The following is a 21703-nucleotide window of genomic DNA, read 5'->3' as shown; positions in this document are numbered from 1 at the left end:
TGCCATTTGCCATGCCAAGGATGGAGCTAGAGAGTATAATGCTAAGTGAAATAAGTCAGAGAAAGACAAATACCATATGATTCCACTCATACGTGAAATTTAACAAACAAAATGAACAACAACAACAAAACCCAGACTATTAAATATAGAGAGCTGGTGGTGGCCACAGGGGAGGTGGGGGGGGGGATGGGTGAAACAGGGGAAGGGGATTAAGAGCACACTTCTCACAAGGAGCACTGAACGACGTATCGAACCGTTGAAGCATTATATCGTACCCCTGAAACTAATATAACCCTGCATGTCAATTACACTTGAAAATAAGAAGAAACATACAAACAAACCCAGGCAGCTGGAGCCTACAATTGAGTACGTTTGGCTGCTCTGAGGAAAGTCATCTCCATTATCTTGATTTTTCAGTGTATATAGCAGGAAACGACCTACAAATGGTTACCGCCCAAAATAGGAACCCAAAAATGTTAGGGCAACTGAATAGTACTCAAACTGAATTCCACCAACGCTTTGAAAGATCAGGTTGTAAAATGTGGTGAGTGTTAATCAACAAATCCTAAGTTTAAAAAAAAAATTATGAAAGAGTTGACACACACAGAAGAAGATACGTAAGTTGGCAGCAATAATGAAAAAGTCTGAACATCCAGGACAGTGGGCACTTCGTGGGAAGGCAGAGAAATGGGGCCATGACTTTTCATACTTTACTATCCCAAAGGCACCACGGAGAAAAACAAATAGAAACCAGGCTTCTCATTAAAAACTCCTCAATTACTTTAGTGTAAGAAAGGGATGAATGTTTTGCAATCATTTCATACTCATTTGTTTTGGATTTTTCTTCTGCAATGCAATTCTAGAAAATTGGTTATCACCACGTACTCCTTTTTCTGCTGAGCTAGAGCATTAAAGATCTAAAATTTCTGTTATCTTCACGAGTAAAGGGTTCTTTCTTCCTTATCTCAAAAATTTTGGGATTTGATTTACATTTAAAGAACATATCAGCAATACAAATAGTAATCAAATAGAGAACCTGAAAGCATTGCACGTGAAGATAGTTTTATTCAAAGTATCTTGTGAGACAGAAAAGTAAATAGACCGGAAAATTTAACCCTTTCTTTTCAAAGGTCCGCGGGACCTTTTATGATAAATGTTCGGAATTGGACAACACAGGGTCAGCACAGGTCACGTCTCCAAAAACCAGGTCCCGCTGCCAAGGGAAGTTCAGCAACAGCAGGTCAACGGTCAGGGACAGACAACATGTGGATCCCCTTCTTGCAGAAAGTGCTGGTATCCAAGGCTGATGAGCAGTGCCAGAGAAACCATCTGTTAGGCTGCTCTTCTCTGAGGAGGCAGAAGGGGGAGGGAACCCTCACGCTGCCAGAATAAGTGGATTAAAAAGCATCGCCAGGGGCGCCTGGGTGGCTCAGTCGGTTAAGCGTCTGACTTTGGCTCAGGTCATGATCTCGCGATTCATGAGCTCGAGCCCCGCGTCAGGCTCTGGGCTGACAGCTCAGAGCCTGGGGCTTGCTTTGGATTCTGTGACTCCTCTCTCTGCCCCTCCCCTGCTCACACTCTGGGTGTCTCTCTCTCTCTCAAAAATAAATGTAAAAAAAAAAAAAAAAAAAAAAGCAGCTCTAGATACAAGTCCCAGCACCTGCACTGGCCTTGGTCACCTCAGGGCATGGGATGAGGGGAGCTGAACTTCTAACTGATTTAAATCTATTGAGCTGACAGCCACCTCTGGAAGAATCACCAAGGAAGAAAAACTTTCACAAATGGTGAACTCAAGAAACGGGACAGCATAAACATAAACTGCGAGACAGTTAGAGACCTAAATGTAAGTGGCAACATTTTATAAGCCAATACAGATTTATAGAGTATCTTTATGATTCCAAAAGCAGGAATCGTGAAGAGAAAGGATGGAAAAAGAAAAGGTACAATGAACACATTTAAAAGATAAGCCACACGTGGGAGAAGATATTTGTAACGCATAATGGCCAAGTGTTCATGTTCAGAAAATATAACCCCTAACATCTTACTCCTAGGAACAGACCCTCCACGACTTTTACGCTCATTTTCAGAGACCTAAATGATAATGTTCCCGGTAGCATTATTTGTACCAAATACCAAGGGTACCAAAAGGAATCTCAGTGCCCCTGAAGGAAGAACGCACAAATTTATGTGCTATATTCATGCCACGGAAGACTGCCCTGTGGGGTGGAGGAGGCTTACTTGATCACAGTTACTTCGATAAATGCGGAAATGTAAGGTTGAACAAAAATAGCACGCCTCCTGCTTTTGAGTGGCCTACGACTTTTTCATTCTCTTTACTTTTTTAAAAAACATTTTTTGAATGTTGGGGGAAATAAAAAGGAGGAAAAATACTTCACCGCATGTGAAAATTACATGAAATTCACATGTCAGAGCCCATGAATAAATCAATCTATTGGAAACCGGCTTCCTTTATTCGTGTAGGCCTTCTCTACGGCTGCTTTTGCAGTTGACTATTTGCAGAGAGGCTATGACTCACAAAGCCTAAATTATCGGTCTTGCCCTTCACAGCAAAAATTTGCTGAACGCTATTGCAGCACAATGCAGATAGTAAGATTTATTAGTGTATAAAATGCTACAATCGCATGCTGTATATCCGTGGTTCTCAAATTTATGTGCTGAGGTATCCTGAGGCACCACACTGAACTCAGAGGACCCGTGGGTTATTTTCAATTTTGGAAGGAAACTCGGTCACACTTGACATCTGTTGAACCCTACAAGTTCTACTACTTTGAGGTACTTCGCGGTCTCAATTTTAACGCTCCATGGTCCTTTCAATGACATCATATATTTGTGGAGCCAAATTTTTGGCAGTTGCTGCAGCAAGAGCAGGAATGGTGTGAAAACCAATGCGGAACAGGAAATGAGCTCTGAAGTGTGGACCAATCTCAAGGAATGAGAAGTTCAGTGCTCAACAAGGACCCACATCTTATTAATAAGCTACAGTGGCTATTTTATTTGTTAAAAATGTGTATTGATTGGGGCGCCTGGGTGGCTCAGTCGGTTAAGCGTCCGACTTCGGCTCAGGTCACGATCTCACGATTTGTGAGTTCGAGCTCCGCGTTGGGCTCTGTGCTGACAGCTCGGAGCCTGGAGCCTGCTTCGGGTTCTGTGTGTCCTTCTCCCTCTGCCCCTCCCGAACTTGTGCTCTATGTCTCTCAAAAAATAAACAAATGTAAAAAAAAAAAAAAAATTAAAAAAAAAAAAAGTATTTACTTATTTTGAGAGAGAGAGAGAATGAACAGGAGAGGAGCAGAGAAACAGGAGGGAGAGAATCCCAAGCAGGCTCCGTGCTGACAGTGCAGATCCTGATGTAGGGCTCGAACTCACAAACCGTGAGATCATGACCTAAGCTGAAATTAATTAAGTCAGACGCTTAACCGACTGAGCTACCCAGGCGCCCCCTATGGTGGCTATTTTTAAAAAAAAAAATTTTTTTTTTAATGTTTATTTTTGAGACAGAGAGAGTCAGAGCATGAACAGGGGAGGGGCAGAGAGAGAGGGAGACACAGAATCCGAAGCAGGCTCCAGGCTCCGAGCCATCAACACAGAGCCCGATGCGGGGCTCGAACCCACGGACCGTGAGATCATGACCTGAGCTGAAGTAGGACGCCCAGCCGACCAAGCCACCCAGGCGCCCCGTATGGTGGCTATTTTAAAATGAAGTAATATTTTTCTTTCAATGTATATGTATCCTTTTTTTTTTTTTTTTTTCCAGACAGCTACTAAGTTGTCAGGACATAAACATCCAGGAAGTTGCTTGGACCTAACTACTTAATAAATGGAAGCATTAAGTATTTCTCTTGGCCCAACATGCCTTAGGAAATAGTTGCTGCGACACAACATGAACAGAGAAGGTCCGAGAATCTCTGTTGTAGATGTTTTGTGGATACATATTTATGTAATAAAAGCATAAACTCTTCCCGGAAATGATAATCCCTAAATTAGGATAGTGGCTTCCTCTAGAAAAGTGCAAAAGGGAATGAAATTAGGGAGGGACTCACAGGGACCTCAACTCTGTGTCTAATGTTTTATTAAAAAAAAAAAAAAAAAAAAAAAAAGGGGGTGCCTGGGTGGCCCAGTTGGTTGAGCGACCGACTTCAGCTCAGGTCATGATCTCATGGTTTGTGGGTTCGAGCCCCGCGTTGGACTCTGTGCTGACAGCTCGGAGCCTGGAGCCTGCTTCGGATTCTCTGTCTCCCTCTCTCTCTGCCCCTCTCCCACTCATGCTCTGTCTCTGTCTCAGAAATAAATAAACATTAAAAAAAATTTTAAAAAAGCAAAAAAACACTAAAGCACTCACAGCAATATGTTGTGGTTCTGACACAGCTGAGTGAGTGATGGGAACACAGGCATTTATTATACTAATGAGCATATACTCCTGGATACCGTATACTCAGAATATTTCATTTTTTCCCCTCACTTACTTTTTTGAGGGCAGAGGAATGGCTGGTGAAAGAAGGGAGGGCGTCTTTACACAAAAGCATGGAAAGAGGAAGGTGGGCTGGAATAAAGAGCGGCAATGGGAGCGAGGGCGAAAGAAATTAGGTCTCAAGGTACATCAGAGAAACCCGAACTTCCGCGACCACGAAAACCGCCTTCTCTTACTGGGCTTCCTGAACACAGCGGTTAAAGAACAGCACTGGTGATTAGGAGTTTCCCGAAGGTTAGCACGTGACCAATATACCTCTGCACTTCCCGTCCTTGCTTTAATTACGGATACAATCACTAGAGGGAAAAAAAAAAAAAAAGTGGGAGGTATCCTAACAAAAGTAGAGCCTGGGCTGAGATCTGCGTTTCTAAATAATGTAAACAGAGTGAGGTCAGGGACAATTCCAGCTTAGAAAGCTGGAAGGCTACTTGACATCAGATTTTTTTAAAGGCTGGGTGAAATTCTCAGAATGTTTAGTTTGGTCTGGTCCTCTTCTCTCCAAAATGAAAGGATACTTAAAATTTGATGGCAATGAAAACGGAAACAGACAATACGCTGGTGACTGGGGGGCAACTGCCAGCGGAGGTTCCCGAAGCCCAGGGAGTAAGATCTAAACGGTTTGCAAAAGGGGCACTGGACAAGGAAGAGGACCGTTAAGAAGATGCAACTCAGTAAAGAGAGAGGAGAAAATCACTGCAGACAGAGTCAAGTGATGATGTGCATAGGCTTTGGTGCAAGGGGGGCCCTGAGGTTGTACCCTCCATCACTGACTGGGTGAATGTCAGAGGACACAGTTTGTAATCTCTCTAGGCTTCAGTTGTGTCATCTGTAGAACAACGATACCAGCACCCACCCCACCGAATGGTCTCAGGCCTCAGAGGGAATGCATATGGCGACCGGGCTGGGATACAGGTCTGGAGCTCGGGAACCCGCTCAGAGAATGGCAGTGTTTGTAACGAACATATTAATGAGGCCTTGTTTCCCAATCTTCCTCGGTTTGTCTTGGAATGACCATGGTTATTTATTCTGAACTCTAAGCCCTCATCGTGAAATGTTCAGGGCAAAGCTCAGTGGATGATTCAATTGGGCATTGGTCTAATGTGCCCTTTTGCTGTACTATCTTCTCGTGCTTATGTGCCCAGGCGGCGTGTGGAGAACCCGCTGTGGGTTTGTGTTCAGGTGACAAGAAGACACACAGTCAATTTAGGCAACATCTTGACCAGCACTTTGGAAGAGGGCACTGAATGTCAAATGTGGGTGGAACTTCAAAAGCCACCAAATCTTTGTATAGATTATTATTAAGCAAGTATGGTGAAATAGTGCATGGCATCCATTGGGCCACGAGAAGAAGACCCTGAGTCTTTATCTTTTTTGGGTCGTGGACACCTTTGAAAATGTAATGAGAATCAGGGAGACCTTCTGTTGAAAAAAAAAAAAAAATACAGGGGTGCCTGGATGGCTCAGTCAGTTAAGTGGCCAACTCTTGCCTTTGGCTTGGGTCATGACCTCAAGGTTCATGAGATCGAGCCCCGCGTTGGGCTCTGAGCTGACCGTGTGGAGCCTGCTTGGGATTCTCTCTCTCTACCCCTCCCCCACTCTCTCTCTCTCTCTCAAAATAAATAAACTTAAAAAAAACCACACCATATATTTATGTATATAACTCTGTATTTAATTATGGGAGGGATGGCTGGTAACCACCAGTTAAGAACTCCTGGCTATAAAGACGTACAAGCGTATGCTGAATTCCAGAGTGAAGGAAAGGTATTCACTCGAAATGGGAATCAAAACCAAATTAAGAAAACAGAAAGCAAATTTAAAAAACCAAGGATCCTGTGTAAGTTTGAAATCCTTACAAATAGTTTAAAAATGAGATAATTTATTAAAGCCTAGAAACTCAATGTTGTTTTCTTTTTCTTTCTTCTTCTTTTTAAAAATATAACCCATGATTAGGGTTTGATGCCGAAGAAATGTTTGCTTTCATAGCAACGAATGGAGGTTAAGTGGACTCCCATGAGGACTACTGGCTAAAGGAGAAATAGAGATAGCGATCACAGGGACCACAGCATGCTCCCCCAAATTCTCATGGACTATTCTGGTCAAGTCTGAGAAATTTGCGCAATTACGTTTGACTGGTGAAAAGCGTGGGTTTGAACTGGGTAGGTTCACTTATATACAGATTTTCTTTTCGATACCTACAGTATTATAAAAATATTTTCTTTCCCTTATGATTTTCCTAATATATATTTTTTTAACATTTGTTTTTGAGAGACAGAGTGAGACAGAGCACGAGCGGGGGAGGGGGGAAAAAAGGGGTTGGGGGGAACACAGAATCCGAAACAGGCTCTAGGCTCTGAGCTGTCAGCACAAAGCCTGATGCGGGGCTTGAACTCACGGACCGCAAGATCGTGACCTGAGCCGAAGTTGGCCGCCCAACCAACTGAGCCACCCAGGCGCCCCTCCCTTACGATTTTCTTAATACTATTTTATCTAGCTGGCTCCACTGTAAGGTTACAGTGTATGATACACACAATACACAAAATATGTGTTCGTTGACTGTGTTTGGGCTCTTGTCAACTGTAGGCTATTAGTAGTTAAGTTCTGGGGAGTCCAAAGTTACATGCGGATTTTCAACTACGCAGGATGGAGGTCGGTGCCCTAACCCCCAACTTGTTCGAGAGCCAACTGTAATCAAATAAACTTCACTCGATTTTAAGTCTAAATGGAATATTGATTCCATTATCTTGGAATAATTATTGCAGAGTAGACAAAATAATTCCCTTCCTGTGTGTGTTGGGACACAGAAATATCTTAGACTAAACGTACTTCATGAAACCTGCAGTGTGGGGAAAATTGTAAGAGATGCCCGTCATCTCTGAAGGTTCTTCATTCATCAGTATGATACCTAATCTCATACGTGCATTGTACTTCCATCGAGATTCTCTTTATGGGCTTATCTCTCACACCACATTGTAAATTATTGCAGGCCAAGAAACATGTCCTACATATCTGATTCCAAGCTTCTACCATACATTACTTGACATATAGCAGGAGCTCAATGAACGTGTACTCAAGTAAATTATTCCAAAGGACTTAAATAAATCTTCAGTTACTTCTTCTCCAGGGTATTACATAGAACTGAAAATGCCAGATCATTTGCCCACTTTCAGTCTGACCCAGAAATTCTGTCAGATTGCTCTTTCTCTGTGAATTACCCTTTCAAACCCTTTGCCCATTTCTCTACTGGATTACTTGCTTTAAAAAAATCAATCTATAATCCTTGGTGGTTTATATATACTCCAATTGTTAGTCATTTGTCTATTACCTCTGCAAATGTTTTTTCATACTCGCTCTCTTGTTTTTTAAATCCCCTATCTTTTATCAGACACAATTTATTTTTATTAAAAAAATTTTAATGTTTATTTACGTTTGAGACAGAGAGAGAGAGAGAGAGAGCGAGTGCGTGCGCACGAGCGAGCGGGGGAGGGGTACAGAGAGAGGGAAACGCAGAATCCAAAGCAGGCTCCAGGCTCTGAGCTGTCAGCACAGAACCCAACGTGGGGCTCGAACTCACAGACCGTGACGTCATGACCTGAGCTGAAGTTGGACACTTAACTGACTGAGCCACCCAGGTGCCCCCACAATTTATTTTTAAATATAATCCAAGTTATCAATCTTCTTCTCCTAGGTTTGGGCTTCTTACACAGTAAGAGAGACAGACTTCTATAAACAATGACTTTTCTAAGGGCGTACATTTTCCCACAGGCTTCAGATAAACCTAGGTCTCCTGCATTTATCTTCCTTGAGACGATGTTAAAATGGGGCTCTTTTGGTTTCCCTTTTGTCTGAAGCCCCCAAACAGTGTCAGTTTTTCTCGCACTAAAGGCTGATACTAAACCTAGCAACATTTGCAAAGACATTGTTTGGAAACAGATTCTGCATCCTTTAGCCCAACAGCTCCCTTGAAGTTTCAAAGTTAGAAGCCACGAAAGGATTTCTTCAAAGAAAATGACCAGTGTGCAGAGTCCCATTGCCCACCCCCCCGGTGGAAAGGGTGCAGAGCTAGAGAGTGAGGCTTTAGAAGCAGGACTGGAAAGGCTCACTGAGGCAGAGACCCACAGTGGTCGACTGGGGATGAGTAAGCCTGCAGGCTGAAAGGAAACAGCCCCTGGCAAAAGAACAGAGACTCAAATGAGACGTGTAACTGTACTCCCACCAAAGGGAAGAACACGGGTTGAAGGTCTATGATGCCTGGAGATCAGGTATTGAATTAGCAGCGGGACTGTCTAAAAAGGATATTGCGCGGAGGGTTTCTGCCAAGAGTGTGGGTCCTCTGCTGGAAGAGACCGGATGGGTACCACTGAATGTCAAAGCTTCAACCCTGGAGGGGCCAGAGGCAGACTGAGGGACTAAGGACAAGATGATGGGGGACAGAGAAGAAGCCACCTTTCCCTTCCCGTTATCGGTCAAAGGCAGGTCCAACGTAAGAGAGGAGAAGCTTACATACGGATGAAAGTTGGAGTTTTCTTATTTTTGTGCGAGACGGCACACACGCTTTTTAAAATTAAAATGAGACTATTCTTATGGCAGAAAGTGATCAGAGGAATTAAAAAATTTTTTTTTAGAATTTCAGTTTTGCAAGATGAAGAGTCCTTGAGATGGATGGTGATGATGGTTCTGTAATAACACGGAAGCATTTGACTACTGAGTGGTACACTTAGTCATGGCTAAGACGATCAATTCTATGTTAGATGGATTCTCCCACAGTTAAAAATAAACTCACTAACCAAAGGGAAAGAAGAAACAAAAGAAAAAAAGGGAAAGTTAACCTTGATTAGTCACGTATCGGCGACGGAGAGGATGATAATGATAAGTGGTTTAGAATTGCTCTCACCCCTTGTCAGGCGCTGTGCGAGGGCTTAGCGTGCACAGTCTCACTTAAACCTGATTTCAAAGCTGTGAAGCGAGTCTTATGTAAAGCCCTATTCTACAGATAAGGAAACTGAGGCTAAGAAGGGTTAAGTTACCTGAAGTGACCCAACTTGGAAGGAGCCAGATACCGACTCTCGAACCGGTCCCCTAAACCATCTGGCAGGGGACAGATTTCCGGCACTGACTTTTCCCCCGGCTTACAGCCCCTTAAGACTAGAAGAGGTCACAGAAATCATCAGCGAAATCACTGACATTTCCCTGGTCCTCCATGGTTTACACAGCAAGTCCTCATTTGATAGTACTCATTACATTACTGCAAGGTATTCTATTACCAAAAGAGGAAGTTGAACCCTGGAGAAGTTAGGTAACTACCAGTTAGGGTCGTGATCCCCCAGCTTCGATCTCAGGGTCACGGCTGCCCATCCACACGCAATTCCTCGTCCGGTCCAGTTTCTCACTTTTCACGTGAGAATGTCTCCCAGGGACACGCCCAGAGAGGCTAATGGTGTGTCCAAGGTCACACGGGAAGCTAGTATGTTTTGCACGCCCCCTCAGCATACACCTTTAAAGATGCTTTGCCACGGAAACGCGTATTCTAGAAATATATGAGGACAAAGTAAAGATCGGTACAGAGAGCTCTGTCGGCACAAAACAGAGTGCTTTCTTCTAGAAGCTCTTTTATTTGTGGAGTGGATGCGTCAGGACCACCACTTCACAGAAGCACCCCGCTTTTCAGTGCCTGCCCTGTGCAGACTCCTTGTCCATTAGCTCTGCAATTATGCTGTGATCGATCGAGCAAATCCATTTCGACGGCATGTCTAGCCAGTCTTATAGTGGATTTGGTACCCCAGCAGCCAAGTACAGACCCGGAGGAATGAACCACATAAATTCTCATTTGATCCGGACTGTATGCCTACAGGGAGTTCTTAAAAACAGTCTCAACAACCCTGAATGAACTTTATAATGGCTGGGCAGAAGAGTGCAGGGCTCAGAACCTTTTCTAGTGAAAGAACTCACTTCTCTGAGGTCGATAGGAGGCTCGTGATTAGCGCGAAAGCCGCGACCGTGAGACTTGACGATTACAGGCACCAACGTGGCGAGTGGAAATCACCCGTTGGCGCGTGAAGATCTGCCGGTGCGGTCTGTCTGATGCCAGATTCTGGCGTTTAGACCAAGACTCCTTGTTACCTGTTTGTCTTTTGTTGCCGTAACCTCGCGGGGGGCATCGGGGCCAGCAGTAGAATGGGCACATTCTACAGTAGAATGTAGTCTACGGCAGTCGCCCCCCCTTTCCGTCTGGAATGGCCAATGGAAACCAAAGAGAAGCAGACACCGCCAAGGGGAGCTTGGCAGCAGCAGAGAGTGTGAAGTCCTACCAGTGAAATCTTCCAAGTCCATGGGCGGCAGGCTCCCCTCCGTCAGACACAAACTAATCCTCCGATCTGAGGAAGAGCAAACTGATTTCTACTGCTAATGACGGCGGACGTTTGGTACTTCTGTTACTCACACACAGATGACAACTCCGCACCTACGCTCCACGAAGGCCGGGCCGGGTCTGCTTCGCTCGTCATGTGTTTCCAGGCTCCGAGTGGCATGCCTTGCACATGCTAGGTTCGCGATAAATATTTGCTGAATGGATCAATCATCTCACTTGGTTCTCATAATAACTCTACAAGGTTTGAAACCATGTTGCAATCACCGCTTTACAGAGGAGAAAACTGAGGCTCAGAGGGTCGCTAAAAATGTGTCCCAGATCGCTCTGCCAGCGAGTGTCAGGCCGCTTATTCAAACCCATACGGACTTGATGTGAGAAGCTACGGTTCCATCAACACATCTAGTATAGACCAGACCACAGGGCTTTTCCAATATTGAGACCCTCTGTGAAAGGTGGGTCTGAGACAGTATGTTTCAGGTCAGAGTGGGTATCGCTGTTTTTCTGCCACCGACTTTTAGACCTCTTCCATATTCTACAACAACTAAATTTACAAAGAAATGACTTACCCACAAATCCTTCTTCACCAACCAGTTTCAACGCGATTTTGTCAGCCAGCACTGAAGAGTTGCCATGGGCGATGTTAGCAAAGGGGCCAGCGTGCACAAACACAGGTGTTCCCTACGGAAGTTGAAGGACAAATTAAAACCCCCAAAGACAAAGGGAGGAATGAACCAAGGCGGTGAGCCACCGAAGCCATTCTGCTTTTATCAATACTGCACAGTCAGTGTACAAATTCTCGGGGCGCCTGGGGGGCTCAGTCGGTTAAGCGTCCGACTTCAGCTCAGGTCATGAGCTCGCGGTTCGTGAGTTCGAGCCCCGCATCGGACTCTGTGCTGACCGCTCAGAGCCTGGAGCCTGTTTCGGATTCTGTGTCTCCCTCTCTCTCTCTGACCCTCCCCCGTTCACGTTCTGTCTCTCTCTGTCTCAAAAATAAATAAACGTTAAAAAGAAATTAAAAAAAACCCAAATTCTCTCAAAGAAAATGAAAACACCCCGACTCTCCCAAAGGGCCAAATTCCTGGTGTATTCTCCAAGAGTGGTCATCCGACATTTAATGCTGAACTAGGAGAAAAGCTGGAAGAATTGATTATTTCCTACTATAACTTTGAGAAAGCACTCAGCTGACTCACTGACTGTGAAGTAAACTATTTACCTCCCTTCACAGTATTTGGCATTACAGTTTTTAAAGGAACAGAATTAGACCCTGATGGTCTAAGAGGCTTATTTAGGTGTATTTTTTCCTTCCAAAAGAAGTCAATCACTTCTAGAAAAATCGAAAGAAAGCAAAAAAAATCAATACAATTAATGAGCTGTGTGGAATGGCAGGACAACCATGTAACGTTGAAGTTCACTAGAGCCTAATTTTATATTTACACAATAAATTTGCTCTTCTGATTTGTAAAAATTCTAAGTCTTTCTCATTGTTTAACTGGCTTCCATGTTAAAAACCCGGTAACTATTCAGATAATAAAAGCAAAGAAAATTGTCCCTCTTGGTCAAATGCTAGAGCAATTCTTACTAAACAGGCAAAAGAAAACCCCACAACAATATAAGGGAATTATCAAAACCTTTAGATTTAAGTCGGTAAAGAAAATCTGCCAATATATTCACTTTAAATGCCATTTCTACACTTGTCCTTCATCAGGGAGAGCAGACTGTGGCCCTATCTAAAGGAATTTATCCACATGCAATCAAATGCTCAGGTTTTATTTAGAGCCCAGCCAGGGCCACTGGGGTCTGTATACACGAAGCCATGGCCCCACCTGTGAAAATACAGGCTGCCCCTTTACTGACAGGAGGGAAGACAGGGAGTGATGTGGCGTGGGGGGGGGGGGGGGAGGCTGGGAGCCATGGAAAATTCCCATGAACCATGATGGGCTGCTGGCGGAACATATTTCAAAGATGAGAAAGCTGAACAAAAGCAGGAAGAAAGGCAGTGAAAGAAAAGTCATCTCTGAGAATGAAAAAGAGAAGAGTTTATCAAAGCCACTCTGTGAGTTCTCTATTTACTTTCCTTCCTGAAGTCCTCAGGAGGGACAATGACACGGTCCTCGTGAGGTCATACAAATGTCTGTAAAATAAAGCTGGGAATCTGAAATCCAAACATAGGTGCCGACAGATATATTTATGTGTGTGTTTAGTGTCCAGACCTCTCTGTGTACCTATCTGTAATTTCTCACTTCTGTACAGATGAACCTTTTATTTATTTATTTATTTTCTTCAGTATTTATTCATTTTTGAGAGGGAGAGATAGAGCGCAAGTGGGGGAGGGGCAGAGAGGGGGGGAGACACAGAATCCAAAGCAGGGTCCCGGCTCTGAGCTCTTAGTACAGAGCCTGATGCAAGGCTCGAACCCACGACCTTCAAGATCATGACCTGAGCCGAAGTCTGATGTTTAACCTACTGAGCCACCCAGGTGCCCCACAGATAAACCTTTTAAATGCTCTGAAGAAAACACTAAGTCTCCATCACCATCTCCCCTTGCCGTCCTGGAATATGGCTGCCTGTGTTAAGGTAGCAGAGCCGGGGAAAGCGTAGTGGGGACGTCACAGGCTCCATCCCTGGGAAGGCAGATGCCTTCACTTGTCTACACACAGCAGCACTCAGTGGGTCCACTGGTCTGAGAAGCATCAAACACTGGTCTGGTGGTGGTAGCGGTGACAGGGTATGACTGGATCAGCATCAACACTTCACTATTCCTGAGATAACCACTGTAAGAACTAGATCGGCAGTGTTTTAATTTAAAACTAAAGGCCACACAGCAGGTTAATTACTAAAGCAGCATTAGAGCCTTGGTTTTGAAATTCCTATAGCATGGAGTCTGAATGGAAAACTTTATAGATCATTGTTAGACATTCAAATCCAGAGATGCTCACACACTCACCTAATATTTGTGGCTATGATACAGTACAGTGAGTTGAATACTTAGTCTAAGGAGCTCTGTGACTGGTCCAAAGATATAGAAATACCTACCATGAATTCAATACTTTATTTCATATGCAGAACACAGAGGAAAATAATGCAGGACCCGTCTTGGTTTCTCATGATGACAAGGCTATGGATATCCTCCTTAATGGACTTTTCCAATTTTTCCAAAGATTAATACCTCAATTAATCATTTGCTTACCAGAGCCCTCAGAGAGCTTTGTATAAAAGAGCCTCCTCAGGGTTGTGAGTGCAAGCCCCCATGTTTAGTATAGAGATTACTTAAAAACAAAACAAACAAAAAAAACCCCCCAAAACCGAATATTCTCCAAACAAGGTGCCGCATACGGCAGTGTGCCTTGAAAAAAGAAAGGAAAAAGAGCTTTCTGCTGTGCTGGAAATATTCAGTATCCGCACCATCCAACATAATAGCCACTGTCCACATGTGGTTACAGGGCACTTAAAATGTAGCTAGCAAAAAATCTTTTTAATTTTTTTTTAATGTTTAGTATTTATTTTTGAGAAAGAGAGACAGAGCACAAACAGGGGAGGGGCAGAGAGAAAGGGAGATACAGAATCCAAAGCAGGCTCCAGGCTCCGAGCCATCAGCACAGAGCCCGACGCGGGGCTCGAACCCACGAACTGAGAGATCACGACCTGAGCCGAAGCCGCATGCTTAACCAACTGAGTCACCCAGGTGCCCCCCAATTTTTTAAAAATAACTATATAAATAGAAAGGTAGCTCATACGACTGCAGAACCAAATTTGAAATTGTATTCAATTTAAAGTAATTGAGGTAAAAATAACCACGTGTGGCCAAAGGCTACCATACTGGACAGCACATGGATACATATATGGCTCACCCAGGGTTAAAATGTTAAGACATTTCCATTTCTCTGTCTTCTTAAAATATTCCACAGGGAAGTTCTTACTCTGGCCATACATGAGAATCACCTGGGATACCCAGGCGCTACCTCCCTGACATTCTGGCTCACTTGGTCTGGGTGGAGCCTAGCATTAGTATCTCTAAATCTTTCCAGGAGATTCTAACGTGCAGCCAGGACGGAGAACTACGGGTCTCCTGGCAACCAGTAGTAAGGTAACCCTTGATAACCTGCTAGGGGACCAACAGTCAAGGGTATTCAAACATGAACACTAAAGCACCATCCATATACTGAACAATGGTTTTTACGTTACAGGCTGACTTACATTCCTAGTGCCATTCGTCAGCCAGGTTCATTGGGAATGGTTAGGACCCACATAGCAGAGTTCATAAATGCAGGTATTTTAACCGAATGCTGTTTTGTTATTTTTTTAAGCAATGCCCATTGTCTGTTAACGTAATGACAAATGGCCTGGTCTTAAGTGAAAAATGGACACAAAATGTGAGTACAAGAATCATTTGGGAGCAGCCCGGCCCACTGACTCATTCCCTAATGGAAACTAGACTTTTAGAATGGGTTATTATCTTATAAAGTGCAGGTAATTTTTAATTTGAGAAAGATAATTATTTAAAACAATAATCTGATGATCCCAAATAATGATGATAACAGTATGTTCATTTTTGAGGGGGAAGTGTTACGAGGAAGCAGGGTCACGTCTCTAAGCTTTTTTCTTATCCACTCAGTTGTTTATTACACAGATCTGTATTTTTAGGAGCGACGTAGTAAAAATTAGTCAGCAGTCGTTTAATTATTCAACAAATGCTTGCCGAGCGCCTAATACACGCAAGGAACTTTCTAGGAGCCACAATCCGGTGATGAACCACGTGGAAAAGGTCCTGCTCTCATCCTGGTGGATGAACAAAGAAGTAGGGACTCTTACGCTGATACTCCCTGACGTGCAGAGAATGACAGGACAGTGACAGGACACAGGGACTGGGGCTGGGTTGGACGCAGTGTCCCGGGAAGGCCTCTCCAGGATGCTGATATGTAAAGGGCATATGATTTCACTCCTATGTGGAATTTAAGAAACATGACAGAGAACGTAGGGGAAGGGGAAAAAAAGAGATAAAAACAGAGAGAGAGGGAGGCAAACCAGAAGAGACTCTTAAATACAGAGAACAAACTGAGGGGTGTTGGATGGGAGGGGGCATGCGCTAAATGGGTGACGGGCATTAAGAAGGGCACTCTTTGGGATGAGCGCTGGGTGTAAGAGACAAATCACTGGATTCTACTCCTGAATCCAAGACTACACCGTATGTTAACGAAGTTGAATTAAAATAAAACCTCGGAAAGAAAAATAAATACAATAAAGGACATGAGTCCTAAAGTACAGGAGGGAACCAGACATGGGAAATCGGGTGTCTGCAAGGGATGTCCCGGGCAGGGAGAGGGAGGATGGGGGAAGAGGCAGGCAAGGGCCAGACCCTGAGAGGTTTCCAGCCAGAGGGAGGACCAGGGTAAACCACCCAAGGCTCTTAGGCAGGAGAGCAACAGAGCCCGATTCAGTTTCCGAGCTCTCGGGTGGCGGAGCAGAGAAAGCATTCTGGAAGGGAGAGCGGAGGCAGTGAGGCTAGCTGGGCGGGAGGGTACGCTGGAGGCCGGGCACACACACGGAAGAAGCCTCTGCAGGGATGGAGACAGGCTCCAGGAGGATTCCTAGCACTTTGGCTGGAACCGTGGCCAGGCTGAAACTCAAAGACCCTATTTGATACTAAGTTTGATACGCAACGGCTCTTGGCAGGCACACCTACGACTCTGAAATTCTGAGGTCAGGAGATTCTGAACGCGAGTCTGGGGGGTCATCACGTGGCTGATGGTGGGGGAAGGGAGGGCTCACACTCGCCAACATTCAGAAGCTGAGCTGAGGACAGGCCAGCAAAGGGAACGGAGGGGAGGCCAGCAGGAGGTCCAGGGACACAAGGCACCACAGAAGTCAGAAGAACCAAGTGTTCCAGAAGGAAGAAACATTACCTGCGTCAGACCTCGCGAAGAGGCCACATGGACGGGGACAGAGAAACGAACACTTGGTCGCATGGAGCTCACGCTGCGGGAGGCAGAGGCCCCACGGAAAGGTGCTCGCGCTCTCCCCTCCCCGCGCCCTCAACTGCGCACCTTCCTGCTCGGTCTGGTTCCACCATTTCTGTCCTGGTGTCCTGCGTCTGGATTCCTGCTCTCGGCGGGTGCCCTCCGACTGCACAGCACGTTCCTGCCCAAAGGCTTTGCACTAACTGTCACCCTCCGCCCGCAAAGCTGCTCCTCACACACAGCTCGGTCTCTTGCTTTGCTCCCATCTCTGGTCACCAGACACCAGCCAGACACACACACACACACACACCACATCGCTCTCTGCTCCCTCAACCCCTCTGACTTTTCTTCTTCAGTCTTTGCCGGCGGCTGACATGCTACATATCGACACACTTCTCTGCCATCTGTCTCCCCCACTGAAGCGCAAGCTCCGAGAGGGCAGGGACTTGGTTGTCCTGAGCCACTGCTCCAAGGCCTGCCTGTGTCGCGTGTTAGATGAATACCGAACCTTCATAATGACCCCATTAAGTTAGTCTTCGGTACCATCATCCCTTCACACGGGAGAGAACAGAGGCGTGGCCAAGGTCACGGTTAGCGAACGGCAGAGGGTACGCTCAAGCCGAGCGTTCTATCAGCTGAATGAACGAATAAATGGCTGGATATTGTTTGTCTCGCCCCTTCCTTCTCTTCTGGTTGCCTCCGCCTCCCTTGAGTGACCAGAAAACCAGACTGGGATACGGGTATTTTGATGAGAAAATTTAAGTTCGATGAAGACAAGGGCAGGGCAAATCTTACAAAAGCTTGCCTGGGGAGCATTTCTTGGCATACGCTGTGTGTTTTTGCTCGGGGGGGGGAAACCCCCCCAAACCCCAAACCTAATGGATTATGAAAAGCTAAGTCCAAAAAAGGCAAAAGAGAAAACATCACGTAAACGTGGCTACATAACTTACTGAGGTGTTAGATACGGCGTTTTAAAGTCTCCACTCCAGTCAATTAGTACTGCATTACCTAAGGAAAGAATCTGTAAATACACTTTTAAGTTTGTTTTTTTTTTTTTTTGGAGGACCAAGGACTTTTTCGGATGCTCCCTGCGGGCTCACGTTGGCTGGAAACGCTCACGCTGTGTGGGGGGTGCACAAGCGATCCGATGAATGCGAACGCTGTCAACAATTTCTATAAAAAGAAAATCACTTACTTCTAGGGTCTGCATCAGATTTGGTTTTATTGCATCTTTCATCAAAACCGTCAATGCGCCTGTGACCCCCTAAAGGAGAGAGGAAAAAAAACCCGCTTTAAGTGACTGACAAAAGATCATCCGTGCAAAGGTGAATCTCACGGCCATTTCTCACCAGCCCGCCTCGGAGGTGGGCATTCCCACAGGCTGCTCTCAGCTCGGAGCTATGGGTACCACGGCTCTGGCGGCCGTATCCTTCTCTCCCCCACCTGAATGCATGTCAACCATTCTGAGATGTGAAGTGATAGAGAAGTAGCAGTCCCTGCTTTTTTTTTTTTTTTTTAAAAAAACCACCTTCCTTGATGGTGTTTAAGAGGCTTGCCATACAGCAGATCTTTCAGTCTGCCTAAAAGTGTCTTCTGGCAAAACACACATTATTTTTTCATTATCAGAGATTATACTCTTGCCTGAAGAAATCAGACAAAGTATGACAATAAGGCTATTTACTGAGTGGGAATGGAGAAGGATAAAGGGGAATGTCCGAAAGCACCCATTTTTCTCAAACCAACCAACGAACACTTGGTTTCCCAGTGTTTCATCCCGCAGAGCCAGAGGCACTCAGAAAACTACATTTGGAAGGCTTCTCCTTTTCCATCTCTCATGCTGCCTGTCTGCCCGGAACAGAGTCGATGCCGCCTGTGTATAAAATGTGGCTACTGCCCCCTCCCAGTCCTACAAAGCTCTGGGTGAGGCCCCTACTGTATACCCTTCCCCATTCCTGGAAAAGACGGGAGAAGGGAGAAACAGAGAAGAAATCTGAGAACAACCGGAAAAAGTGTGCCAAAGAAGGCCACAGAGGGAGCTTTAGAGAAACAAAACAAAACAAAACAAAACAAAACAAAACAAAACCCTTCCACCTCTTCTACAGACACTGGGCAAATGCCTTCAAAACACTCGTCCGTGATTGTAAGGCTACGATAGGAGTAAATGCACGGCAATGTCGCCCCTGAAAGATAAAAATGCCACGAAACATATCTCAATGTATCAGGTGGCAGAATCTAGCCGATCTTCCTCTTTTCAAAATACGTGAGTCAATTACATTCTCCCTCCGCGTGGGTGATGCCTCTTATCTTGTTGCGCCCAACACACTGACTGTCATCGAGCCCAAGCAAAGAGAGCAGCTCTGGTGCGGTCATGGCCACTCTGGTCCGTTTGCTGAGTCCAGGGGGACAGAGTGTGGACACATTCCTCCAGAGGATGGCAGAAGCGATCGTCTTATGAGAAACTTCCAGAAGCCATTTATTCCAATTCTCATGGCAATACATAAATCCTTTTGACCAAGAGCAAAGTATATAAAAAGTTATAAAACGGGTGCCTGGGTGGCTCACTCGGTTAGGCGTCCAACTTGGGCTCAGGTCATGATCTCACGGTCTGTGAGTTCGAGCCCTGCGTCGGGCTCTGTGCTGACAGCTCAGCCTGGAGCCTGCTTCAGATCCTGTGTCTCCCTCTCTCTCTCTCTGTGCCCCTCCCCCCGCTCATGCTCTGTCTCTGTCTCTCAAAAATGAATAAACGTTAAAAAAATGTGTTTAAAAAAAGCTATAAAATAGTGAAATGAAAAGATAGATGCTCTAAAAATCCTTCCTTAATTTTTTATGAAAGACTAACTATTGGTAGTTCCAGGTTGATGAAACACAATTGGAAGAAATAGGTGCTTTTTATGAACAAGGAAGGCAAAAGATGACCCCAAAGAGTCAACTTTGGGTTTATTTCCAGATCTGAGACTTGTATCACACACACACAAAATAAATCTAGGGAAACAATATTTCCAGATTAAGTTCCAAACTATTCTTGATACATATTTATTAATACCCAGTATTAAGAACATACAAAGAAATATATTGATACAGAAACCATAATATGTTTAGCTTACACAGTTGACAAGATATTGATAATTAAAAAAAAAAAAGATTATTTATTTATTTATTTATTTAGAGAGAAAGAGTGCAAGTGGGAGGGGAAGAGAGAGAGAGAGAGAGAGAGAGAGAGAGAGAGAGAGAATCCCAAGCAGGCTTCACGCTGACAGCACAAAGCCTGATAAGGGGCTCGATCTCACACGAGATCATGACTTGAGCCAAAATCAACAGTCGGATGCTTGGCCGACTGAGCCACCCAGGCTCAGTTTCAAAAATACCATACCTTTACAGCAACCTGGATTTGGGTTTTCTCATTAAGCTTTATTCTAAGCATCCCAGGGACTGCTGATAAAAACACATTTAATTTAATTGACATATTTAATATTTGATTGACAAGACCTATGTGATGAGTCAGTCAGGTTCTCAGAAGCAGCCAAAAAGTAACTTTTGGCAAAGGATTCCAATTACATCCTAAGCCCCTGGAATTAATAAAATACTAATTTGCCTTTTTCCTCCCACAACTGGTTTCCAACTGCCAGGGAACATCGAGCTGCCATCATGGTATGTGACCCAGATGTGGGAAAGTCAGCTGAAGTTTGGAGCGTGGAACAGCTTTCCAAACGCCTGTGTCATACCCTATGCACTTCGAAACAGGTCCAAGCACATGAAACAACTATGCCACCAATGGGGTTTAAGTTCACAGAAAAGGTGGTGATTCCGAAGAGGAAGAGAGATGAGCACGCCAAATTAGAGGAAGCCCAGCAAGAGACAGTGATGGGCCAGGACACCATGAAAGCTCAAAGAGCATCACTGAACTCAAAAGGGAGCGAGATGGGGAAGACTGATTAAGGCAAGATCCGGTGTTATGATGTAACGCCCAAATGTAAGGCACAGGGTTAAGAAGCCAGGGCCAATTTTCACTTCACCTTTCTTTTTTGTTTTTTTAAATGTTTATTTATTTTGAGAGAAAGAAAGAACGAGCGGGGGAGGGTCAGAGAAAGAATCCTAAGCACGCTTCACGCTCAGCACATGGAGCCTGAGGCGGGGCTCGATCTCATGACTGTGTGATCGTGACCTGAGATGCCATCAAGAGCTGCATGCTTAACTCACTGAGCCACCCAGGCGTCCCTGGCTTCCCTTTCGTGAAGGGGGAGCCACTTACTTCTTAGGTCTTTTGAAAGGCGATTTGTCCTCGATTTAAAGCTGGCACAGATCACCCTTTGTAAAAAAAGCCGAGAGCTAACAGGAGGCTGCCCCACCCCAGCCAGGGAGCAGAGATCAGGACAGGCAACGATCAGGAAAGGCTTAGGAGATAAATTTCATGTGCTTTGGCTGCAGAGAGGTACAAACACATTGCCGCATGACAAACAGGTTGGTGAGGGACAAATGTGTCTGCAGAAATCATCTGAATTTCCTTGACACACGCTGGTAAGAAGAAAACCCTCATTCTCCTGAACCTACCACAGGGACACGGCGAGCTCTCCTGAGTTCCTGAGAAGGACACACTCACCAAATCTTCTGCTGTCACGGGTTGCCCATTTTTGTCACTGGCCACCACCATTCTTCCCAGCCGCTCCTTCATGTCCGTGAGGCTGTCGGTCAAGGCCAGCACCGCCATGATCTCGCTGGCCACTGCGATGTCAAATTGTGCCTGAAAAGCAGAAGTACTGCTCACTGACCATGTCATCTGGATGGCCATTTGTACAAGGAGCCATATTTCAGTAAGTAGGCTCCCGCAGGCCTGGGGGGGTCTATCCTCCATGGGCCCATCTTCCTGGGGGTCTATCCTCAACGGGCCCATCTTCCTGG

At 45.1% G+C, this 21703-nt stretch overlaps 1 protein-coding gene across 1 annotated transcript in view; it reads right to left on the bottom strand.

Moving 5' to 3' along the window:
- The window catches only part of MTHFD1L (methylenetetrahydrofolate dehydrogenase (NADP+ dependent) 1 like), a 185927-nt gene that overhangs the window by 99806 nt on the left and 64418 nt on the right, over nt 1-21703 (bottom strand). The window contains exons 18-20 of the mRNA XM_049653057.1: nt 21405-21545; nt 18003-18071; nt 11420-11531 (exon numbers count right to left, since the gene is read on the bottom strand). Coding sequence (XP_049509014.1) covers nt 11420-11531; nt 18003-18071; nt 21405-21545 — 322 coding nt within the window. The remainder of the gene's footprint in view (nt 1-11419; nt 11532-18002; nt 18072-21404; nt 21546-21703) is intronic.

The sequence above is a fragment of the Panthera uncia genome, assembly GCF_023721935.1.
Source record: "Panthera uncia isolate 11264 chromosome B2 unlocalized genomic scaffold, Puncia_PCG_1.0 HiC_scaffold_24, whole genome shotgun sequence".
NCBI lineage: Eukaryota > Metazoa > Chordata > Mammalia > Carnivora > Felidae > Panthera > Panthera uncia.
This window is presented reverse-complemented; position numbering and strand designations above follow the sequence as displayed.